Source organism: Puntigrus tetrazona, chromosome 2, assembly GCF_018831695.1.
Source record: "Puntigrus tetrazona isolate hp1 chromosome 2, ASM1883169v1, whole genome shotgun sequence".
NCBI classification, from domain to species: Eukaryota; Metazoa; Chordata; class Actinopteri; order Cypriniformes; family Cyprinidae; genus Puntigrus; species Puntigrus tetrazona.
Window position 1 is genome coordinate 3,290,571 of NC_056700.1, and position 22,316 is coordinate 3,312,886.

General features: G+C 37.7%; 3 protein-coding genes across 4 annotated transcripts in view; 2 read left to right on the top strand and 1 right to left on the bottom strand.

Annotated features, from left to right (window-relative positions):
• greb1l (GREB1 like retinoic acid receptor coactivator) overlaps positions 1 to 10,878 on the bottom strand; it is a 46,130-nt gene extending 35,252 nt beyond the window's left edge. Inside the window, exon 1 of one of the 2 annotated variants that reach the window (XM_043220651.1) lies at positions 10,571 to 10,878. The gene's annotated coding sequence lies outside the window, so the exon portion shown is untranslated. Of the gene's footprint in view, positions 1 to 9; positions 29 to 10,570 lie in introns of those variants that run through there. The other variant, XM_043220653.1, reaches the window with a different exon arrangement.
• A 4,813-nt stretch (positions 10,879 to 15,691) lies between these two features.
• Positions 15,692 to 17,728, top strand: LOC122355375 (atypical chemokine receptor 2). Its single transcript, XM_043253569.1, has one exon. The coding sequence runs from the start codon at positions 15,920 to 15,922 to the stop codon at positions 17,003 to 17,005; it is 1,086 nt and encodes a 361-aa protein (XP_043109504.1). The 5' UTR covers positions 15,692 to 15,919; the 3' UTR covers positions 17,006 to 17,728.
• Positions 17,729 to 20,365: 2,637 nt separating this feature from the next.
• LOC122324044 (5-beta-cholestane-3-alpha,7-alpha-diol 12-alpha-hydroxylase-like) lies at positions 20,366 to 22,281 on the top strand. The gene has a single exon (XM_043218229.1). It carries the CDS (start codon positions 20,417 to 20,419, stop codon positions 21,947 to 21,949), a length of 1,533 nt encoding a protein of 510 aa, XP_043074164.1. The 5' UTR covers positions 20,366 to 20,416; the 3' UTR covers positions 21,950 to 22,281.
• Positions 22,282 to 22,316: the final 35 nt, after the last annotated feature.

Genomic DNA, 22,316 nt, shown 5'->3' on the forward strand with positions numbered 1-22,316 from the left:
GTTCATCACCTCTAGCGAAGTAATCTCCTGAAGCATTTCCAAGTCTGTCCGGTTCATTCAGTGCCTCTAAAGAATGTAAAAACAAAATTGCCATGGAGTATCTGTTTGATAACGGGAGGTACATTACCGCGGAGTGCAAGGTGGCTGAAAAAAACTACTAAGCTAAGTCCTGCAAAATAATATTAATAGCATAAAAAGCATTAAATCACATCAGCAGCAGGAAATGGTACAACTCATGAAAAACAGTCTGTACTCTATTAAGACAAGTAAATCAAGTCACTCTTGCCTGCAATGTTTCAATTGAAGTGAGCAGTATGTACTTGAGCAGACAAGCCAAGATAAAGGGCAAGTCAGGTTACGGCTGCAGGGAGAGAAGAATTGCATACCAGCATGAACCAAAGAACAACACTCAGCCACGAGTGAGTATTAATGCACAATGCTAGCTGGCTTCAAGGTGGTTATTAACGTGGATGAAGCAAGAAGAGTTTTTGTCATATCAGTCGATATTATTTCTTTTTGAAAGTTGACCATTATTACCTTAACAAAATAAATAAAGAGATGAATGTAATATCTGTTGTGGTACGCATGTAGTGGGATCAGTGTTGCTAGATGTACCATAATCGTATTTGTACCATAATCTCAATAAAACCATAATGTACGATAATTTAATAATTTTTGTGAATCCAAATGACTGTCGTTCTCAACTACTTTTTGGCATCCTCCACGACTCCTATTCTTTCCGACAGCAAAGCACTTGAATGCGACATGCTTGTAATCAGGACTTCTGAAGTAGGACATGTTCAAGCACACAAAGGCAGCATTATTCCTTATTTCTTAACAGGAATCCAGAAAACGTTATCACCCAATTCTAGACAGATTAATGCATCTGCAACTCACAAGAGACGCATTGGCAAAAAGTATTTTAAAATACCAAAATATTAAGATCAAATGTATTTAATTTGAGCTTTGAGGTATTAAAATACTAAATAAGTATATTTTAAATCCATGCATTTGAAATACTGCCCATCCTTGTCTCTAGATATGGTTCAGGTATAATTGATTTGAGTTTTACTGTTAGGTCAATGTTTCTCAGCCAGAGAGCCAGGGCCCACAGAAAACGTCCATCAGAGGCCTAAAGATGACCTAAAATTATATATATAAACAACAAGCTCATGCAAAACATATAGATTTCTAGACATATGTATAGATATAGATTTCTAGACCTGGAAAAGTAATGTAAACTAATAAAAACCATGTAACAGTTACAGTTTTTAACAAATAAATAACTAATTTGTGGCCATTTACCCATATGCTATTTGTTATTTCTAGAACTGGAAATACAATTTTATATATCCAAAGGTACTTTTATAATGAATAATATTCTTATAACAAATATGCAAAGTGAAAAGCCATGTAATGCTTTATTTTAAGGATTCTTACTAATTTCTTATTAGCGTGCAGATCAGCTTGCTAGCATATTGTCCGTTTATTAATACTTACTACTAAAAGCACATATCAATGCATTATTTTGCATGACATCATATATTATATCTCTTAATAAGCCCATAATAACTTAATAAATAGTTAATTGATGCAAACGCCATAGTAAATAACTGGCCCCCAAACTAACATACAACGCCACAGACCTTTTTTAGATTGAAGCTGTGGTAAAAATTGTGCATAAAAATATGTTTTAAAGCTCCTTGTCCAGTAAATCAAGATGAACTGGAGTCGTGGGGCCTTTGAAATATTGTTGTGGACAACGGGGGGCTTTGGAGTCAAAAAGGTTGCTCGTTTCAAAAGCTGAAATGGTGCTCGTTTTTCTAAGACAAGTACCTATTTTATGATTTATCTGAAAATTCCTGGCTCAAATGCTGAGCTGCTAATGAAGCGTTGAAGTGACGTGCAGCCTCCTCGTCCTTCATCGTGACAAGCCGAGCTGCTGGCAAGCCCTTGGAAATGTTTCCAGACATGTTTCCTTACAAATAACTGGAGGCCGGTGCTGATAAGCTGTGTGTGCTGAAAACATCAGCCTTTTGAGGGAGAGGAGGAGGAGGTCCAGGACCCATCTGCTGCAGATAAGGGCCGTCCTGCTCGTCAGCGCTCAGGATAACCAGGACAGGACGAGGAGACGCACATCTATCTGTCCCAGCGCTCACATCAATCCTCTGTGCTCTTCCTTCTTCCTGAAACAACCAGCGCTGTGATTCATGCCTAAAATCTGATCTTTCCTTCAGGAAAGATGAAGCATGAAGATCTCATCAGGAACTCAACATCAGAGCCACAACCACTATGTGTATAGAGTGTACATCTATCTATCTCTGTGTATGTGTATATATATATATATATATATATATATATATATATATATATATATATATATATATATATATATATATATATATATATTATATATATATATATATGGTAAAACTTATTAACTATTAACTATGACTTTTCCCTCAATCAATTCTTTGTGCCGCTTATTAATAGTAAGTTAGTTAATAAGGCATTAATATGTGCTTACTTACTACTAATAAATGGATAATATTTCAGTAATACGCAAAAATAAAAGTGTAGAGAAAATGCATATATATATATATATATATATATATATATATATATATATATATATATATATATATATATATATATATATATAACAAAAGAAAAACCTCTCTATATATCATATCTATACATAGAGAGTAAAAATATTAAATATTAATATGGTACTCCTTGTCCTTTAAATATTTTATTAATTATTAATTATTTGATTTGAAATAAGTTCTAAACTTAAATGTTTAAACATTCATGCAAACATTTAAAATTTTACTAATTTTTATTTTAGTTTATTTTACTTGGTTTATTTTACTCTACTTTGAGAGACTACGTGGCATATGTGTTATTTAAATAAATAAACAATTAATAAAATATTAATAATAGCAATATAAGCAATAAATAATTAGCAGGAACAATTGCAAATAAAAGGAGAAAATAGACAGTTTACTAAAAGATTTTTCTAAAACATATGGAGAAATTATATGCCCCTTATTTACATGTTGTTGTTGTTTTTTTTTCACTATTAAAAGTTACATTTTAGAATAAAGCATAACATCCAGTAAAAACGCTTCTGTCAAAGGCTGCTATATCTTCTACAGTAAAATCTGCCACGTGGAAAAAAAACCGAGTGACAAAATGTAAGAAAACAGCTTTCAGGTCCAAACAAAGATATATTAGGTGATGTGAAGGGCTTTGGAGGGGAGCAGCCCACCTCCCGAGAAACGATCAATGCACATGAAAGCAAGAGGTCAGCAACCTTTGACATCTCCATTCAGAGGGGGGAGGGGACGTGATCTTTTGTGAAATTAGCTACATTGATCCAATTGTGTGATATTGTCGAATCCAGGCCCCGACTGTGCGTCACACTCTTCTTTGAAATTTGTCATTTCAACAGAGCTAAATAATGACACCCAAACTCTTCAGGTCGGACGCACATACATATACATGGTATTAATATTTATTAATAATACTAACAAGAAAAAACATTATGCCTCTTCGGCTCTTTTTAAATCAATTAACAATCCCAGCTCTCATTCCCTCTCGTTCATTTCCGAGTCATTTTTACGCTCGGAAGGGAAAGACAATGCGAAGGAGAGTTCCATGCATTCTTTCCCTGTCGTTAAAGACGGGGACAGGTTAAAAGTTTACAAGCGGCCTGGCAGAAGACAGCCGCAACGGGACAGGGGTCACCGCTGAGAGCCGTCAAACTTCAAGACTTAACCTTTATTTCAAATTGAGCATGCAGCTTCGGGCAGAGCACGCTTTTTAATCTCAGACTGTACATCGAAGTTTATGCAAAGACAAAAAAGTTGAGTTAGAAAGGTCACCGGGGTTGATGGACACATGCAGCAGGAACATTTTATGGCATGATATGAAAGGTCAAGGAATGGTCAGTTTGTACAGTGTCATTACCGCTGTTTTAAACAGGTTAAAACTACAATGTATTTACATCAGAAAGGTTTTTTTGTACATCCAAAACTATTTAAATAGCAGCTAGGGATGCTGAATATGTGCTTGTAGTACTAATAAACAAATAATATGTTATTAATATGCATGCTAGTTAATAATGAGAATAAAGTGGTACCAAAAAAAAAAAAAAAAAAAGTCAAGCCCAAATAAATGAAGATTTTATTTGCAAAAACAGATAACTAGTAGGTTAGTTAGCTGTATATTTTAGTTATTTTTTAACCTAAACAAAAATAACTCAGTTAACTGGAATGCACAATAAAAAATTAGTTTTTGCAAATGTAATAATTTATCAATAATATAAAAAGAAATGTTTTTCAGTTTACGTAATTAAAGGGCAATTTTGTCATTATGTGTATGACCTTTTGCACAACATAAGAGAGGATGTTTGTTTTGTTTTTTAGTTTTTTTGTCAATATAGTACATGTCAATGGTAACAAAAACGGTTTCGTCAGCACTGTCAAACATTCTTAAATGATCTCCGTTTAAGTTCAGCAGAAAGGTTTGGACTGACGTGAATGTAACTTTAATATTCGTGTGAACTATCCCTTTAATTCTGACTTGGAGATGAGCCCAGAACTATCCTGACGGTGACTGGGCACTGCAGCATTCAGTTTGTATAACGGGTATAACGTACAATCTCTCTGTCCTGTTCACCCTAATAACTGGACGCACGCTTCCCCTCACTTAACTTCCCGTCACCTGTACAGAACATTTTTAAACGATTTTATAGAGATGGAACGAGCAGGAGTTACTCGGACTGAACAGCGTGTCCTGAAAGGTTTATATAAACACTCTATCACTCAAATGGACTTACACGCTGCCTGCCAAGAAAAACCACACGCTGCACTGTATTAATGGCATTTATAACCTCTTACTTTCACTAGAAACCTATTAGCAATTTCTTGCTCAATAATAAACACTCAGAAAATCTGTATCAGCTGGCAGAATTTAACCACATTTAATAAAAGCAGTTCAGTGAAGCGATCAAATAACTTTTATTAACTAACTTTTAGCAATTGCGTAACCACGGCCGCAAGATCCATCCTCGAGATCTGCTATCTTTCACAGTGGTCTCAATGGAACATTTCAAGACATGTAAAACCGCTCCCTGATCTGCTCGATCCAGGGCTGCCGGGAAACTTTAAGGAGCTCGGTGTAGCCGTCATCTTGGATGAAATGAAACCCAGTTTGTCTGGAGAAAGAAGCACCTGCTGCCTGAGTCATGGTAAGTCTATTCCAAGAGTTTCAAACAATGGGAGGGATTTTAACAGCTAGATGAGCATCTTTTTATCTTGCCATCTGCACACATCACTAGCGCCTAAAGGAGCCTTCTGCTTTTCTGCAGCGCAGAGACAACAGATACACAGAGGAGCACAATAAAATAAGCCATTTTAAGTGCACTAATTGCTGCAAAATGTTGGGTATAGGATTTGTTTATCTCTTAAAGAAGTGCCTTATGCTTACCAAGGCTGCATTTATTAATATTATGGAAGTGCACTAATGTGGAAATAACTGTTAGTGCATTTATTCCTGTGATTTTCAGCATCATTACTTCAGTATTTACAGCAGCGTGATCCTTCAGGAATCATTTTAATATGCTGATTGATATTCTAAATTATTTTACTTTCACTGTTGATCAATTTACTGCATCCTAATTTAAAAAAGCTTAGTAAAACCCAAACTGATAGACCCATATACAGCATTTCGCTTACAGTAAACATTTCAATTAAGGAGATGGGGGTTGCGTTTTAGTGCAGACTAAATAACTGCTTATAGAGGATGATTATATTTCAGTAACAGAAATAAAAACCGCATGAACACCGAGCATTCAGCATCATCTAAAACTCATCAACTGCTAAAAGTGATATCATAAATCAACACTAGTAAAGAATTTAAAGCAACGGCATGTAAAATTTTAATGGTAATTTAAGCTACTTAATCGTATGCTGATTTTGCTCTTCTTTGTTCAGTGATTGATCATCATGTTACGCAGATCAATACTGGATACTGAAAGCCAGTCTGTCTTGACTTTATTGATATCCAATGCAGTTTATATTAGATTTTCTTCCAACCCCCTTCTGTTATGACAGAAAGAAGTTTAGCACACATGGCCGTGTCACAACATATTAGAGTAATGACTCTAGACCAAGGAAGGAAGAGAGGAAGGAAGGAAGGAAGGAAGGAAGGAAGGAAGGAAGGAAGGAAGGAAGGGAGAAAGAAAGAAAGATCACCAAGGAGAAGGACTTGTAAAAGAGTTACCGTGGTAACAGGAAAACTAAAAATAAGAAATCAATCATCAATGAAGTGTCTAAGTCACATTGAGCTGTGTTATCTGTGTAGGAGATGTCAAGCAGCTTTCAGCAGAACCTTTGTGTCCTCCCTGCAGGTTTCTGGCCCACAGAGACAAAGGGTTTCATGTATAACCGTGGACAAGAGCTTTAGAGTGAAGATTTCGCTGGCGACCAACAAACAGCAAACAATCCTCGGCTCTCTTTTCAGTCTCTCTTTTAGAAACATGGGTGAGCCAAATGCTGAATTTAACCTCGGGATAAATGGGCTTCAGCGAGAAAGCTGGGTTGCTACAACTTTTTACTTTGACATGCATGTCTGTGAAGATTACGTCTTGGAGCCTTAATAAGAACAACAACGCCATATGCATAGTGTTCAGCTGTCAAATGCTGGATGTATGAATTTTTTACTTGATGTTTTGAATAATGGGATCTTTTCAAAGACCAATGGGGAAATAGTAAGCGCTAGACTTAATTGTGTTTTGAGTATCTACAACATATTCACAATGATTCATTAGAATCGGTTCAACTCAATATCAGGGAATTGATTCAAAACGCTGATTCAAAAGGCAGTGTATAAGTGTGTACAGGTAATATTATAAATATTCACTATTATTAATCATTATGTTCATTTATTGAGAAATTTGGAATTTTTTTTCTTATTATTTTAACAAATTTTACTTGTACACATTTAGTCATTTTGCATTACTGACCTTCATGTGAACAAATCATCCACTTGTGGGTGTTTAATATATATATATATACAGTATATATATATATACAGTATATATATATATATATATATATATATATATATATATATATATATATATATATATATATATATATATATATATAATTTTTTTTGTTTTTTTTTGTTGACTTCATTATTTTGAATCAAAATGTCAAACTTGATCCCCTTCTGACCCAATAAACAATGATGGACAGAACTAAGACCCCGGCCCAGAATTTGGTGTTTAATCCCATTTGGGTGGGAAAAAACACCAATATAAAGTAATTGCATATACACCGATACTGAGTATCCTCAGAAATACTCAAGTATCCCCGAAGGGCCTAAAAATGTCAAGACTTGTTAATGAATTATTTTCTATCTCAGCTGCCAGGCAATAGCTGAATCAGAACCTTGACTCCTGGAAAGCGCCACTGTTTTTGTAACATCTCCTCAATCCCTTTAAACAAAAGGGATGGCAGCCAGTCAAAACCTCTTTCATGACAGAGACAGAAGCAGAAAGAGATGTCTCCTTAGACACTACGTGAAGACTGGCCGATGGCGGCAGTGTAACAGAGGCTATTCTTATCTCCTCCAGATTAACTTCCAATTGTTTTGGGCAAACAAAGGCTGCATCTTAGGAAACTACCCCCTAAAGGTCCAGATGGTCACCGTCCAAGACCCCTGACCTAAAGTCTCCGTCAGGGGACACAAATGCACATGCCTCCAGCACCGACAGGCCACCCAGCAAACCTCGTCTTTTCAGCCAATCAAACAAGGACTCACACTTTTTCATAAGCTCTAAGCTTGTGCTGATAAAGTGGCAGCTTAGCCAGTTGGTCTGGCTTTCTAATCACCCCAGAGTGGTAAATTAGAAGCAGGAGGAACCAGATTAAATTACCGCTAAAGCCTGATTGCATTTGAGAGTGTATAACTTAACGCCAGACCAATGCCGTCTCGATTAAAACCTGACCTCCCTTGAGCCTCCAATGTGTTTTTTTTCTTTAACTGACCAAAAAAGGACCGCTCTTCATGAAGCTGCTTGTGACTGAATCACACGAGTTTGAAATAAACCGACCGCTTTAACATGTAAAACGAGCGCATCTTTTGTAAAGAAGCTTTTTAAATAATTCGAAAATGGCCTCGGCATAAATAAAGGGAACATTTGCTCTATTAAATCGCCTGAGCGTCGTAATATTCGAACGCGTATGGCTTTTTCTTCTCAAGAACGCAGAAGAAAGTAAGTCATGCCGGATCGCACGAATACAACTTTGACGATATTCGACCAGATTTCTATTTTGACATATAGCCATAGTATATAGAAATGATTAATTGTGTTCAAAATTTAAAAAAGCACATGTTTGTTAAGCATATATGCACATATATTTAAGAACAATATGTTAAGTTTACATATGAAATATATTTATTTAAAAATGTTATTAACATATACATAAATACATGGTCGACATGGTCCTGGATCAATGTCTTTTTCCTAATCCTGGATCAACATTACTGTCCATAAATATAGATTTAACCCAATCCCTACTCCTAATCCTACTCATAATTTATTCTTAAAATCAGAGGGAAATGATAGCTGATTAACAAGGGTGTAGAAGCACCTAACCCTGATCATAAGCCTGAAAGCTAGTTCCTGAAAAGCTATCCCTCCATTCTGATTGGTTGCTTGGAATGTTGTTCCTGTATAAACAGTTGTTTTGACGACTCAGCTGGGTCATTGAAAAAAAAATGTATTTTTCTTCACCTTGGCTGCATGAAGCCAAGGTGCTTGATAGCTCCAACAGCTAACGCTTTGCTATTTTTTCCTTTCGGTTTCATTACCAAATGCACGTTTCGGAGTCCAGCGTTCTCATAGCCGGCTTTTGACTTAGGCTCCGAAGTGTCTGTGACCTCTAAGGCCACTGAGCAGAAATGTTCAGGGGGTGGGTAAGAATGAGGCCACGAGGACGCAGGAATGTGACCAAAACATTGCCTTTAAACCTTCGGGTCATGGGACTTTCGAAGGACTTCAGATGAATGTCCAGTTTAGATGGGAATGTGGTCAAGATAGACTGGTTTATAGGCGCCGCACGCAGGAATGCAACCGAGGGTTCCCTGAGGATCGCCGGCTGAATGACACTTTAAAACATTTCTGTATGATATAATTTAGGTCATGACCTTGTCTAGTAACAGCTTACGGAGAGGATGCTCAGTCCGATCAACCCAAAATGATTCTGAATTTAGTGATGAAGGAGTTCATATAAAGACCATTACCAGTGTTGTGTTGTGAAATCTCAAACAAGGCAACATTTCAAAAAGTGAAAGCGGTGCGGTTGTAAAATGATATATTTAATTCAAATCTATTTTAAACTATATATATATATATATATATATATATATATATATATATATATATATATATATATATATATATATATATATATATATATATATTGAGCTAGTGGGCTAACTGGACAAAAATCTAAAACCTTACACACCAAAAAGAGAGTTTTTGTAGCAGTGCAGTATAAGAATCATCTAGGTTTCTTTCTGTGAGCGCTTCTTAAAATAATTATTCTTTTCTTAGTGGGAAAAATGTTTGATAATATGAAGAACGCCTTTTAACTGTAGTGACTCTGTGCAAAGTAAAAGTCCAACGAATGTAATGAATGTTTTGGTTCTTCGTGGAACCGTGGTTGCTAAAAATCGACCTTTATTTTATATTTTATTATATGAAGTTTGGTCTAAAATCAATTATGTTAAAAAAATTATAAAAAAAAAAATTGTAAAAAAATGTTTGTCAGCTAGCTTGTCAGCCTGATTCTTTCAGTAATTAAAGACAATACAAATCTAAATTGATTCCCAATTTTAGAATCATTTGTTATTATAATAATAATCACAATAATAAAAAAGACATTTCATATTGAAAACTCACGATATATTAATGACAGCTGTGAAGTTTTATAAACACATAAAATGTCCAACAAACTCTCGGTTTGGACAAAAAACATATAGAAGTATTACATATAATGACGATTTCCGCTTTTTGATTGTTTATTATCTATACAGAGACTTTATGACCCCCCAGTGCGGTTCAATCTGACCCATGACCCCAAAACACGCCATGGTTTTATAAACTGTACGTGATTTCACCCACATTAAGATTATTTCTTCGGGAAATCATACACGTTTACCACTTGATTTTTACCATTTAAGTTTTAGCATTTGAATAAAGTCAGCTTGTATTTTAATTTTGGGTCGCGTCAGCATCTTTACAGTAACAAGTGTTTTCCGATAGACGTTGTGCCAATTAAGTTAGACACGTGATATGCTATTCATAGCTTAAAAAAATATCGCGTAGGCTAATTTTACGAAACCAAGTCAAGCTGTCAATCAACAGCAGCAGCGTGAGAATGAAAGAAACTCAGTTCGGCATCAGTCCCGACTCAACCTTGAACCCGACAGCCTGCGTATCTCTCCCGGGGAAATTAAATACAGTTAAGTTTTTGAATGTGTGATAACTTACCGGATTCCGTGAGCTGATGAGCGGCTTCTTCTTCCCCTTCGTTTCTCTTCAGCGCTTTTCTATTCAGTCTCTCTCTCTCTCTCTCTCTCTCTCTCTCTCTCTCTCTCTCTCTCTCTCTCGCGGGCGCGCGTGACGTCACCAGCACCGACTGTATGTTCTGTCACGTCACGTACCGTTTGTTTCTGGCGCGTAAGCCTGCACAAAACACACAGCTCCGTGACATAAACGGGGACGAGCCGCTGCCGTTATTCCAAAGATGGCCGAACACGTTGAAATCACGGTGAAAGCGATCCACGTAATCAACGTGATCCCATCTTGATTTGATAATGAACGAGGACGTCTCGCACGCGCACAGCACTAGGCCAGGACGAACTGTTCGTCTGTGAACTAAGCTTCACTTGGAAATGTGACAAATAAATAGGTCTGCCATGCATGAAAAATGCCAAACTCTGGTGTGTGTGTGTGTGTGTGTGTGTGTGTGTGTGTGTGTGTGTGTGTGTTTATTTCTCAACTATGCTACTTAGTTTTATAGTTTTTCTCAAATAAATCCTGTTCATAAACCACTGGGTTGCACTTTATTTACTGTAGGGGTTGCTTCAGCAGTTAGCGTAATTAATATAATAAATACATGGTGTGCACATGTGGAACAGCGTTAATAAAGTGCTGCCAACCTCACCCAGAACCACTGAAATACAGTGAACTCTTCCACTGTTATACAGTAAATCATAACCTTTAAAAAATAACATGTAGGTGGAAAATATATTAGGTGGCGCTTGGCAAAACATAAGGTAAGATACAGAATGCCGCGCTCCTTGCTGGAGATTTAGATTGAGCTTTATGTGCTTTCTTTCAATAACTACATGAACTATTAAAAGTTATTTATTTGATTATATGATTGTAATAAATGTAAAGAAATACAGTAAAGAAATATTTCAATCCAGACAATACATAATTAATAATACTGTAATTAATTTCAATTATATATATAAAAATAAAATACGCTTTCCCTCCCGATCTAACATGGAAAATCTGTCATCTACATCGTTAGATGACCCTAACCCGAATCTAGAAGGAAAGCGAAACAAAGCACATGGCTTATTATTCCATCCAAATATAGACTTCTTACACAATCCCTTCCTGCTGACGCTCTTGTATGACACTAATAAACACAAATTGTTTTCTTCCACTCCGCTCCATCTCCCAATAACAGCGAGAACAGCCTCCATAGCCAGGGCAAAGAGAAAATGTGGCTCAGGAGTAATCTTTATGATCATGACAGAAGACTCGACTGAAAGGACGGAAACTGGCAGGGACGCTGAAGATAGGACCGCCAGGGTGGTTAAGGCATCTGGGACTACCAAAGTCAAGCTTACTGGGGTCACCAGACTCTCTTAAAAACACCAAAAATAGCACAGACGAAAAAACCCTCCCTCTTCTCCACTTCTGGAGATGAGGCAAAGATATAGTGCATGATGTCCATAAAATCTCTCAACACTCAATAAACTCAATAAAGGTGTTTAAAAGGTTCTTCAAAGCATTTTTTGGCGCCGCAAAGAGCCATTCAGTCAAAGTTTTGTTAAATAACTGTCTCTTTTTTTGTACCAGGTGTGTCGAAATCTGACCGCTGTTCTGGAGAGTTTTGTTCCAACCCTAATTAAATAAACCCTAACCAGCTAATCAAGATCTTTGTGTTGTGTGTAGGAGCTGGTTGAGGAGCAGTATGGGACACCTCTGGCTTAGGAGCTCTGTGAATGTTAATACTGTAGTCTGGACCATTCACCACAGCAATGAAGTCAAAGTCAAGCCGGGGGTCATCTGATCCCTGAAAGTTGGGAGGCGGGGGTCCTCTAGTGGACGCATTGCTGTGTCACATGCAGGGTCCAGGAAAGATAAAGGACTCAATTGCAGAATGCACAAAGGCTTTTAATTGAATTTAAAAGCTAAAGATGGCAACATAAGCAACCCCCGGGGATCCAGGGAGGATTTGAACATTTTGGATAAGATTATTAACAAAGCTGAGTTTGGGAACAGCAAGCGAATAATCTTTTAAATAACTGAAACGTACAATCAGCAGCTCCTCGCTCTCTGCTGTCAGTTAAACTGCCATCCTTCCAACACTTCAACTCCACCTTCATTTGTGTATCATGCCTTATGTAATCGTCTACAATGCATTTATAGTCCTTTGAAGGGTAATTGACTCAAGCTGAAGCCACTTCTTAAGGCAGACGGCAAGCCAAATATATGCAGCCATAACGGTTCAAAGAGCTTATGAATAAACAAACTTGTAAAACTGGTTTATGCGGAGAATGATTTGTGAGACAAAACATTTCCCATCATAATCCGCGGCAGCACAAGAATTTATAAAATGCAACAAGACATAAATTACGCATATTTTATCCCAGTTTTTGTTGTAAATAATAAAAAAAACTTGAAATCACAATGCATGATATTGAATAAACTCAATCAGATTATTCTTAAATTGTGCAATATTGTGAAATACCTGTCATTTTTCGAGGACTTTTACAAAGTTGTGAACTGATACACAGTTTTACCCAAAATGCGAAGCCTAGGCATTTTGGCCAATTCTACAGGTCTTTTGCGTTTCACAGAAGAAATCATTTTTAAAATGTGAATGCTCTTGTTTGGCAGCTTATTAAAATATAAACCTTTGGACAATTTGCCTTTTCCATGTGTGTGTGCTTTATAATGCCTTGAAGCTATACTGTTCTTTGGTCCCATATTGGTTTATCAGTGTTCATATCAATGCATGTCACTATAGAAAACAGCCAAAATTAAAGTAAAAAGAAAAAGAGTATATTTTAGTATGATGTACTTATGTAATGTACAATAATTAGTTTTTTTCCTTCGGTTTTTGCCACATCATGAAAAGAGATGAAAGAAGAACGAGTCTGTAGATTCAGGAGGTGCAGCGATACACTGGAACATCTACTGAAATATCAGAAAATAATATAAAGATGCATATGTATGCGTGCACACAGTATGAATGTTTCCATAAACATGATTCTGTCGTAGCCATTTCCAAGAGTGCCCATGAGAGCCAGCAGAGGGCACTTCACCCAGGTCATTGTCTACTGCTCTGTCCCTATATACCTTTATGTGTTCAGAATTTGCAAAATGCATATAATTCATCATCCATTCAACATCTCCTATCTATCCTGTCCTATCCTCTATCCTGCATATAACACCGTAACATTTACTCACACGTTACCTTGATTATATCCCATGCTTTGTAATAGAAATGGTGGTATGTGAACATCTACTGGTAATGTATGCGTATTATTAATGCATATTGTTAATATTATGCACACACACACACATATCGTGCATACATGTGGGTCTGTGAGTTTCTTCTTTACAGGTAAGCTAAACTTTGAGTTAAATTAGAGTAATTCCTAATGTGACGGGCCTTTTTTAGAAAGAAGGCTAATTTTGAACTTCATAAAAAAAGCGTAATTTTGTGATTAACCTTCTAGCAGTTTGGGCTTATAACAGTGTAACGTTTTACATTTAACCCACGAATGTAAAAATGTATCTAATTTCTCTGTTACACATCATCTCCAGACTTTTGTGTTTGAGTTGAGGTTCCTGTTTCTTCTGCTTATTTTTGCTGTTTAATTAGGACAAATACTCCCGGGTGTTCCTAGCTCTCAGAATGGCCCTCTCAATCTTGTATATGCACTGTTTCCCTCGTGTTAGAAATGTGGAAAACAGCTTCATAGGGTTCTGAGGTATTCCCCTTATAGCTCCAGAAGAAGTGTTGAAAACAGCCATCTGGTGGACAGTGATAAATAAAGCAACCAAACCCTGTTTAAAGAAGCAGTCACCACACACTCCGGTGTGTGTGTGTTGTTTAATTTCTCCCTCTGACAAATGAATGCATTAAAATCTTTCAGTAAATGCCAGCGTAAGCTAAAAATCAATATCAATATGGTGTAATAGAAGAATAACATTCATACATGAATAACAGAGTGGTACGTGCCAGGTATCGTAAGTGTGACAAGGCTTCACTGGAATCTGCATGTTTGGTTTTTTTTTTGGTTTTGTTTTACATTTATTAAATCTCTTGCATTTAGGGCAAATTCCATTTCCTTGCATTTTAGGACAGTTCCAAGGCAAACAGCCCCCCAGAGCGCAGTTTGTACCGATGGGGGCGAGTTAGCATGCTGTTCAGAGAGGCCGGAAATAAAAGGGGTATGTGTGTTTAGACCCACTAACGTCTGTCTGCCTTCCTTATTCTCCACGACTGCTTGTTATTACAGAATCAAGATGGATTCTCTGTATATTCAGATTAAGCATTTATTTCTTGCATTTTAGGAAGAATAAGCCTATCGTCAAAATCGTTGATTTCAAATTCGAACAGAAAATCAGTTTGAAATATCAGTTTGAAATCTGTAAAAATTTTAATGCATTTTAAGTAAATTAACTACTTTCGGTACGACTTCATATTACTGTCACACATGTGGACTCTGTTGTTGTTTTCACCTCCCATATGCTCTGTGCGCCCTACTCTCTGTCCTGTTAATCGTCTAAGTGTGTTCACCTGTGTCTAGTTAATTTAGTGATTACCTGCGTGTATTTAAGCTCCAGTCTCGTCTTTAATATGTGTGCTTTCTGTTCTGCCTGCCTGCCCACTGCTTGAAGCTATATTATTTTGTTCGTTTGTAGAGGATTAAAAACCGTTTAAGTTTATTTTCTCGTCGAGTGCTGCTTCTCTCAACCACACCGTGACAATTACAAGTTGACTAAACCTAAAATATTAATGAAGCATTTACATCTTCTTTTTATTACAGTAAATATGCATGAAAAAAATGTTAATAAAATGCATTTTGTTCATATACTAGGCTACAATGTAATATGTCTATAGTTGTAATATAGTTTTTTTATTTTATTTTAATTTAATTTATTCTTTTATTTGTTTTCTTTCATTTTCAGAGCGAATTAGTAATAGCTAAACACTTCAGAAAAACAAAACAACTACTTGAGGGAAATGTGTGTGTGTGTGTGTGTGTGTGTGAAGAAGAGTGATGTGCTGTTTTCCTGCTCCTCCCAAAGCTCAGCAAAGCATATTTCCTCTCTTACTGTTGATATAAATCCAAAAAACACAGCAGACTTCACTGCCTTAGAATCAGACGTTCTGAGGGTGTTCACTGCATGCTAATATTTTCCAGGCTTTGTTTTGTTTCCTGGAGGCTGTATCTTTTTTTTTGGAGAAGAACAGAATGAATAAAAGTTTCTTGGACTTCCTTGTTGGGGAGGTACGTTAAGTAAAAGAAAGCTGAATCTCGGTACCAAACATCTACAGCAAAGACACTGATCTGATTACAAACCATGGATGATTTAAACCCAGAGGACTACGAGGACTATTATAATGCAGACGGACTTGAGGAATTTGGGGTCTGCAAGAAGACACATGTTAAGGAATTCAGCCACGCGTTTCTACCTGTGTTCTACTCCATTACCTGTGCGCTGAGCGTTATCGCCAATTTAACCCTTCTAACGCTGTTCATCAAATGCAGAGCTCTGAGGAAGGTCTTGCCTCTGCACATGGTCATATCGGATATCCTTTTCACACTGAGCCTTCCCTTCTGGGCCGTGTATGCCGGCAGCAGCGATTGGATCTTTGGTAATGTAGGTTGTAAGACAATCACATTGGTTTACATGGCGAGTTTGTACAGCAGCAACCTTTTTGTTTGTAGTCAGAGCTTGCAGAGGTTTTTGGATTCTGCATGTGTCGTTTCTGCCACCAGCATTTTCAAAAGGGCAAATAGGAATACTATCACGTGCATTTTGGTGTGGCTGTTCTCGGTTTTGGGCGCAGCCGCTCACGTCAGCTTCGTTGGGACGCAACATTTCAACAACCAGTACATTTGCACTTATCACTTCGACGATAAAGTCGGTTGGAAAATCTATACAAGATTTCAGATGAACATCCTCGGGTTCGTCGTACCGTTTCTAGTGCTCCTGTTTTGTTCCATCAGAGTACCATGTGTCGCTGAGTTCAGGAGGGTTCTCAAGGTGTTTAAACATGAAGCTGCATTCACCGTCGTGTTTTTCCTCCTCTGGTTCCCCTACAGTCTGGTCATTTTCCTGCATGCTTTGCAAGACCTTCACATTTTTTTTTCATGCACCGCTAACATACGCTTTGACTTTGCCATTCATGTGACAGAATGCATTGCCTTCACGCATGTTTTCATCAATCCTGTTTTGTACATCTTTTTAAACAAAAAAGTCTGGCAGCGACTCAGAAACGGCTGCAGAACCTCAAGGGAGTACCTGCTCCAGGAATCCAACACTTCATCTGTCATATCAAATCAGGGTGGAGCTATAGAGATGAAGGCCGTTCAGCGATATCAAGCTCATGACCTGATCATTAGTGCTGAACGACCTAATAACTTCTTACCCAAGCCAATGTAAAAGCTTCATTTGCTTACACTTCATATTGACAGCCCACTTTAGACATTCTACTAACTGCAATTAACTTTGTAACTACACGTGAACTCAATCTAACTCTCTGACTTTCTCAGACCCTGTGAGGGGTCAAAATGTAAAAAAAATATTGTATATCACCATTATGTTGTTAAACTAAAATACTTGCTTATGAATTCACCCTGCTTTCAGAGATATCAGTTCACCCAGTGGTCTTTCCCCAACATTCTTATCATGAAGATAACGGTAGCCTTGACCCTTCACCCTTCGGATTAAAAATTACTCTGTTAGACCCGAGGTGCACAATTAAACAATGCTCAATGGATATTTAATCTTTTTTATCTTCTAAAACGTCAGTGAAGTTAGGATAGATGTGATGTCTTGATACCAGAATCAAAATCAGAAGCAGAAAGTGTGTGCCAAGGAATTTGTCTTGACAGCGAAGCACACATTCACATTTAAATACAAAAAACAAGGCACAACTGCACTGTTGGATTAAAAAAAATGTTATTTATGTTTTTTATTTAAAAGAAACAATTATGTTTTTCACTTTTACCAACGCTGCTAAATGTATGTAATATTTTGTTATATTATGCAGTATATTTTGCTTATATTGTTAAGCAATAACGTGGTAACAGACTTTGTGTACTGACCAGGATTTATTGTAATGAGTTATCATTTTTTGACATTAAATGGTATTAAATATTTTAACTTTGTGATCTTTTCCCATAAATCCACAATGTACGGTCAAAACGGTCTTTATTGTTGTTTGACGGTCGCACAGCAAAACACAAACTAACAGAAAACCTGTATCAATAATGCAAAGTTCAAGGCCCATTCAAAAAACGAGGTTACGGTTTATGACAGCAGTCCACCTATGAACGTGTGTTACCCGATTTTTATCAGATGTGTTGTATCAGGACTTACAGTGGCAATCACTAGGGCCTTTATCAACAGCTCAAAAGAAAGCCTAGATGCAAACTAGTGAATGTTGTATTTCTGAACAGGTAGAATTGGTATTGCAGCAGGTTTTGGAAAATAGACGGATGTTAAAGTCAAACCACAATACATGTGTATCCTGTACACTCTGGTTTGATTCCAACACGTAGTTCCTTAGCCTGCAGTTTTTAACTGATTCAGGCAAGCCAAGTTGCACAACTTATTTATATACTCTCCTCCCATAAATTTAGCGTCTGAAAGGAAAACTCCAACGAATGCTTATGCACTAAGGTGAGCTGTAAAATTAACTGACTACATCTTTTCATTGCTAATGTTTCACAAATCTTGACGCGGGTTCTGATCGCCAAAAGAGGATTTGCACTTCTGTTAGTTATTGGTAAATCTTTATTAAAAGTGAAACAAAGAAGGTTCGATGGAGAACAAAATAGCGGCCTCGAAACCGGGAAAAAGATGAGATCAAGAGATAAAAAAAAACTAAACCAAAACCTTATGTAGCATCAGTGCAGAATCGCGTACACAATTCCTCTTCCTCTGATTGTAAGCAGTGCAGCACTTCAGAGCCGGGCCTCATCATGAAAACATCTGCTCTTCCATCAACACAGTTGATGGGGAAGTAAATAAATTGTTAAACAAAGTTATTTTTGGTTTTCCGTGCACAAAAAGCATCCCCAATCGCCTCATAAAATTAAGGTTAACCCACTTGAGCCATATGGCCTGCTTCAGTGATGTCTTTACTGCCTTTAAGTAAGGCCTTGAAAGTCATAGGCTGGCAATGGATGGAGAGGTGGTGCTGGGGAAAAAAACCCATTAGTTATATTATGGCAACGTTAAAGGCCCTTTCATACCAAAAGTGAAATTAAGAGTGAGACGAGAATCTCTGCTGCTGTACAGAAGAAGAGTAACTCAAATATTTTCTTGTTACTTTACCAATTACTTAATCTAAGTAATCTGATTAAGTAATTGGAATTTGAGTTGGAAGTTGGAAGTTAAGAGAAATCTCTCAGATTTCTTTGCAAATGTCTTCATTAGTGTTTTGAATATCTTGGAACAACACGAGGGTGAGTCATTTATGACACAACTAACCCTTTAAACATTTTTAAGGTAGGTTTACATTCAGATAGCAAGCTAGAGTTACTCTGTTTCTTGGAACTTCGAGTGGTTTATTCCGGCAACAGTGTATTGTTTACCTGTTTTACATTTTATCAGCAAAGTAGGATGAAGCAAAAAATTACAAACGCTCTGTGGTCCTCCACTCCATGATTTATCATGCAAAGGAGGTGAAGTCTTACTAAATAAGAGATTAAGTATGACTTGTTTTGGTGTTTTTCGTACTCTACCTAACTGGACTCAGTCTTAAAGTTACACAACTTCTCTATATACACAGAAGATAAGTGGGAAAGTGCTTGTTACTGTACAGCTCTTTTGTTCAGTATTTGACTAAACTGCAGTGATGTGTTTTACAATTCATCATGTTAGACCGGCTTCAACCATTTTTAATCCTCCTGAAAATAATGACTTGAGAAAAATACATAGGCTAGTATAAAATGTGTGAACATTTTGTGAGTGTCCTTTGTCTTTTCTTTGTCTGTGGCTTTCTTCTGGTCAAGAACAGTCTTGCAGTTTATTAAAGTGTCCGAGTGCATCTCAGATGATCAATGTGCCTGAGGTGTTTGATCAAAGTGCCTGAGATCCTGTGAATCTAACAGTAAATGTAGCTGTTGGAAAGCATTTAGCAACAGGCAGTGATTCAAAGTATTATTGCACCATCAAGGTCATGTCTAACTTCTGCAACCAGATCTCTCTTATCTCAGTGATAAGAATAGCCTTGATCCTTTCCCTTCTACATCACTACATTATCTGCAGACTGTTAAGTAGGAGCTAGACATTATATGCTAAATTCAACACAAGCTGTTCTTCAATGCTGTTTTCTCACAGCTACACATAGTATGTAAATTAATTCATCTCAGAAATGTATTAATCTTTCGTTCTTACATTTTGTGATTTAAATGCTGTTTTGATCATGCTGTAGTACGAGGACCCATTTTCACTGTTAACTATTTAAAAAAGTTAACTGTTAAAAAGTGCCTCAATAAATGTCTGATCTGCTGCTTATCAATAGTTAGTAAGGTAGCGGATCAGTTTAGGTGTGGGATATGATTAAGTGCTCTAAAATATTGTTACGCAGAATAGGGCATTAATGTGCTTTAGCAATAAAAAAAGGCCATGTACTTTATACATATATATGTTTGTGTGTGTGATATAATTACAAAAAAGTGAACTCCAGAGAAAAACAGCATTCTTGTAAAATGAGTCTACAAGTCATTTCCTGCACAACGAGAGGTCACATGATGAGAACAGGGGTGGGACATAAACACTGCTTTCAGGGAAGGGGAATTAAAAACAGAGCAGAGTGCAGCCAAGAGAACGCCAAAGAGGAAGATGGGCAGCCTCCTCCAGATCCTGCTGGCTCTATTCGTCTCTGTTATAGGTGCCCTCTACCTTCTGGGGTCTTTTCGGCGCAGACGAGCTGGAGAACCCCCTCTAGATAAGGGCCCTATTCCCTGGTTTGGCCATGTGCTGGAATTCAGGAAAGATACGGCCAAATTCCTGCAGAGAATGAAGGAAAAACACGGAGATATATTCACAGTCCAGCTGGGAGGCTTTTATTTCCATTTTATCACAGACCCACTTTCTTTTGGCTCTGTGGTCAAAGAGGCCAGAACCAAGTTGGACTTCAGTAAATTTGCAGAACAGCTGGTTTCCAGAGTATTTGGCTATCATTCCATTGAAAGCGAACACAAGGTTCTCCAAACATCAAGTACCAAGCATCTCATGGGAGATGGTCTGGTCGTCATGACTCAGGCCATGATGTACAATCTTCAGAATCTGATGCTCCATAGCGTTGGATCAGAAGATGACAAGCAATGGCAAGAAACCGGACTTTTTACGTACAGCTATAATATTGTCTTTCGCGCAGGCTATTTGGCTCTGTTCGGGAATGAGTCGGTCAAAAGCATGGGATCTTTGGATAAGGCGAAGGAAATCGACCGGATACATTCGGACAAGCTTTTCAAAGAATTCAGAAAATACGACCAGCTATTTCCGAATCTGGCTTATGGTGTGCTGGGACCCAGTGAGAAGATGGAGGCAGAGCGTTTGAAAAGGCTGTTCTGGAGCACGCTTTCAGTGCAGAAGATGAGATCCAGAGACAACATCAGCGGCTGGGTGAGCGACCAGCAACAGGAGAGAGACGAGAAGGGCATGCAGGAGTTCATGCAGGACCGATACATGTTTCTGCTTCTGTGGGCGTCTCAAGGAAACACGGGTCCTGCAGCATTCTGGCTGCTCCTGTACCTGATGAAGCACCCCGATGCAATGAATGCCGTCAAGAAAGAAGTTGAGGAGATTCTCAGAGAAACGGGGCAGGAGGTAAAACGAGGCGGGCCGCTGATTGATCTCACTAGAGATATGCTCCTCAAAACACTGGTCCTAGACAGTGCAGTCGAGGAGACCCTCCGTCTGACAGCCGCCCCGGTCCTTACCAGAGCTGTTTTGCAGGATATGACCATCAATATGGCCAGCGGACAAGAATACAAGATCCGCAAGGACGACAGAGTGGCCATTTTCCCTTACATAGCCGTTCAGGTGGACCCAGAAGTTTACCCGGATCCCTACACCTTCAAGTACGACCGCTTCCTCACGCCGGATGGAAGCAAAAAGACTGATTTCTACAAAGGTGGGAAGAAACTCAAGTACTACAACATGCCTTGGGGAGCAGGAACAACTATGTGCCCTGGGAGATTCTTCGCCACAAATGAGCTGAAGCAGTTTGTCTTTCTCATGCTGTCCTACTTTGACTTTGAGCTGAAAAATTCCAATGAAGAGATTCCAGGTATTGATATCAGACGATGGGGGTTTGGCTCCATGCAACCAACTAAAGACATCCAGTTTAGATACAGACTCAGATTTTAAAAAGGTTTCATTTTAATAGTACACTGAAGCTTCAACAATATTCCTTAATGAAAGCAGGCTTTAAAACTGACATCTGGGTTCTAAATTATCCTTAAGTATTGTTTTTTTTTTTGCTTATCTCACAACCAGTTTGATCTGTGTTGCCCAAAGACTGCATCAGCAAGAAAAACAGAGGTCATACAGCATACATAGGAACAAGATATTTATAAAACAGGTAATTTTGTGCATAACAAAGATCAAAAAGATCAACATATTGTGCTGATTTCTTATGTGCTATTTTATAGAAAAACAAGATATATGAGGTATATATCAAATAAATATATTAATCTCTCTGTCTTTTTGTTGTTCCTCATTGTGATTCTGAACC

Coding starts and splice junctions, on each gene's coding strand:
- LOC122355375 (XM_043253569.1), top strand. CDS start 15,920: ATGGATGATTTAAACCCAGAGGACTACGAGGACTATTATAATGCAGAC.
- LOC122324044 (XM_043218229.1), top strand. CDS start 20,417: ATGGGCAGCCTCCTCCAGATCCTGCTGGCTCTATTCGTCTCTGTTATA.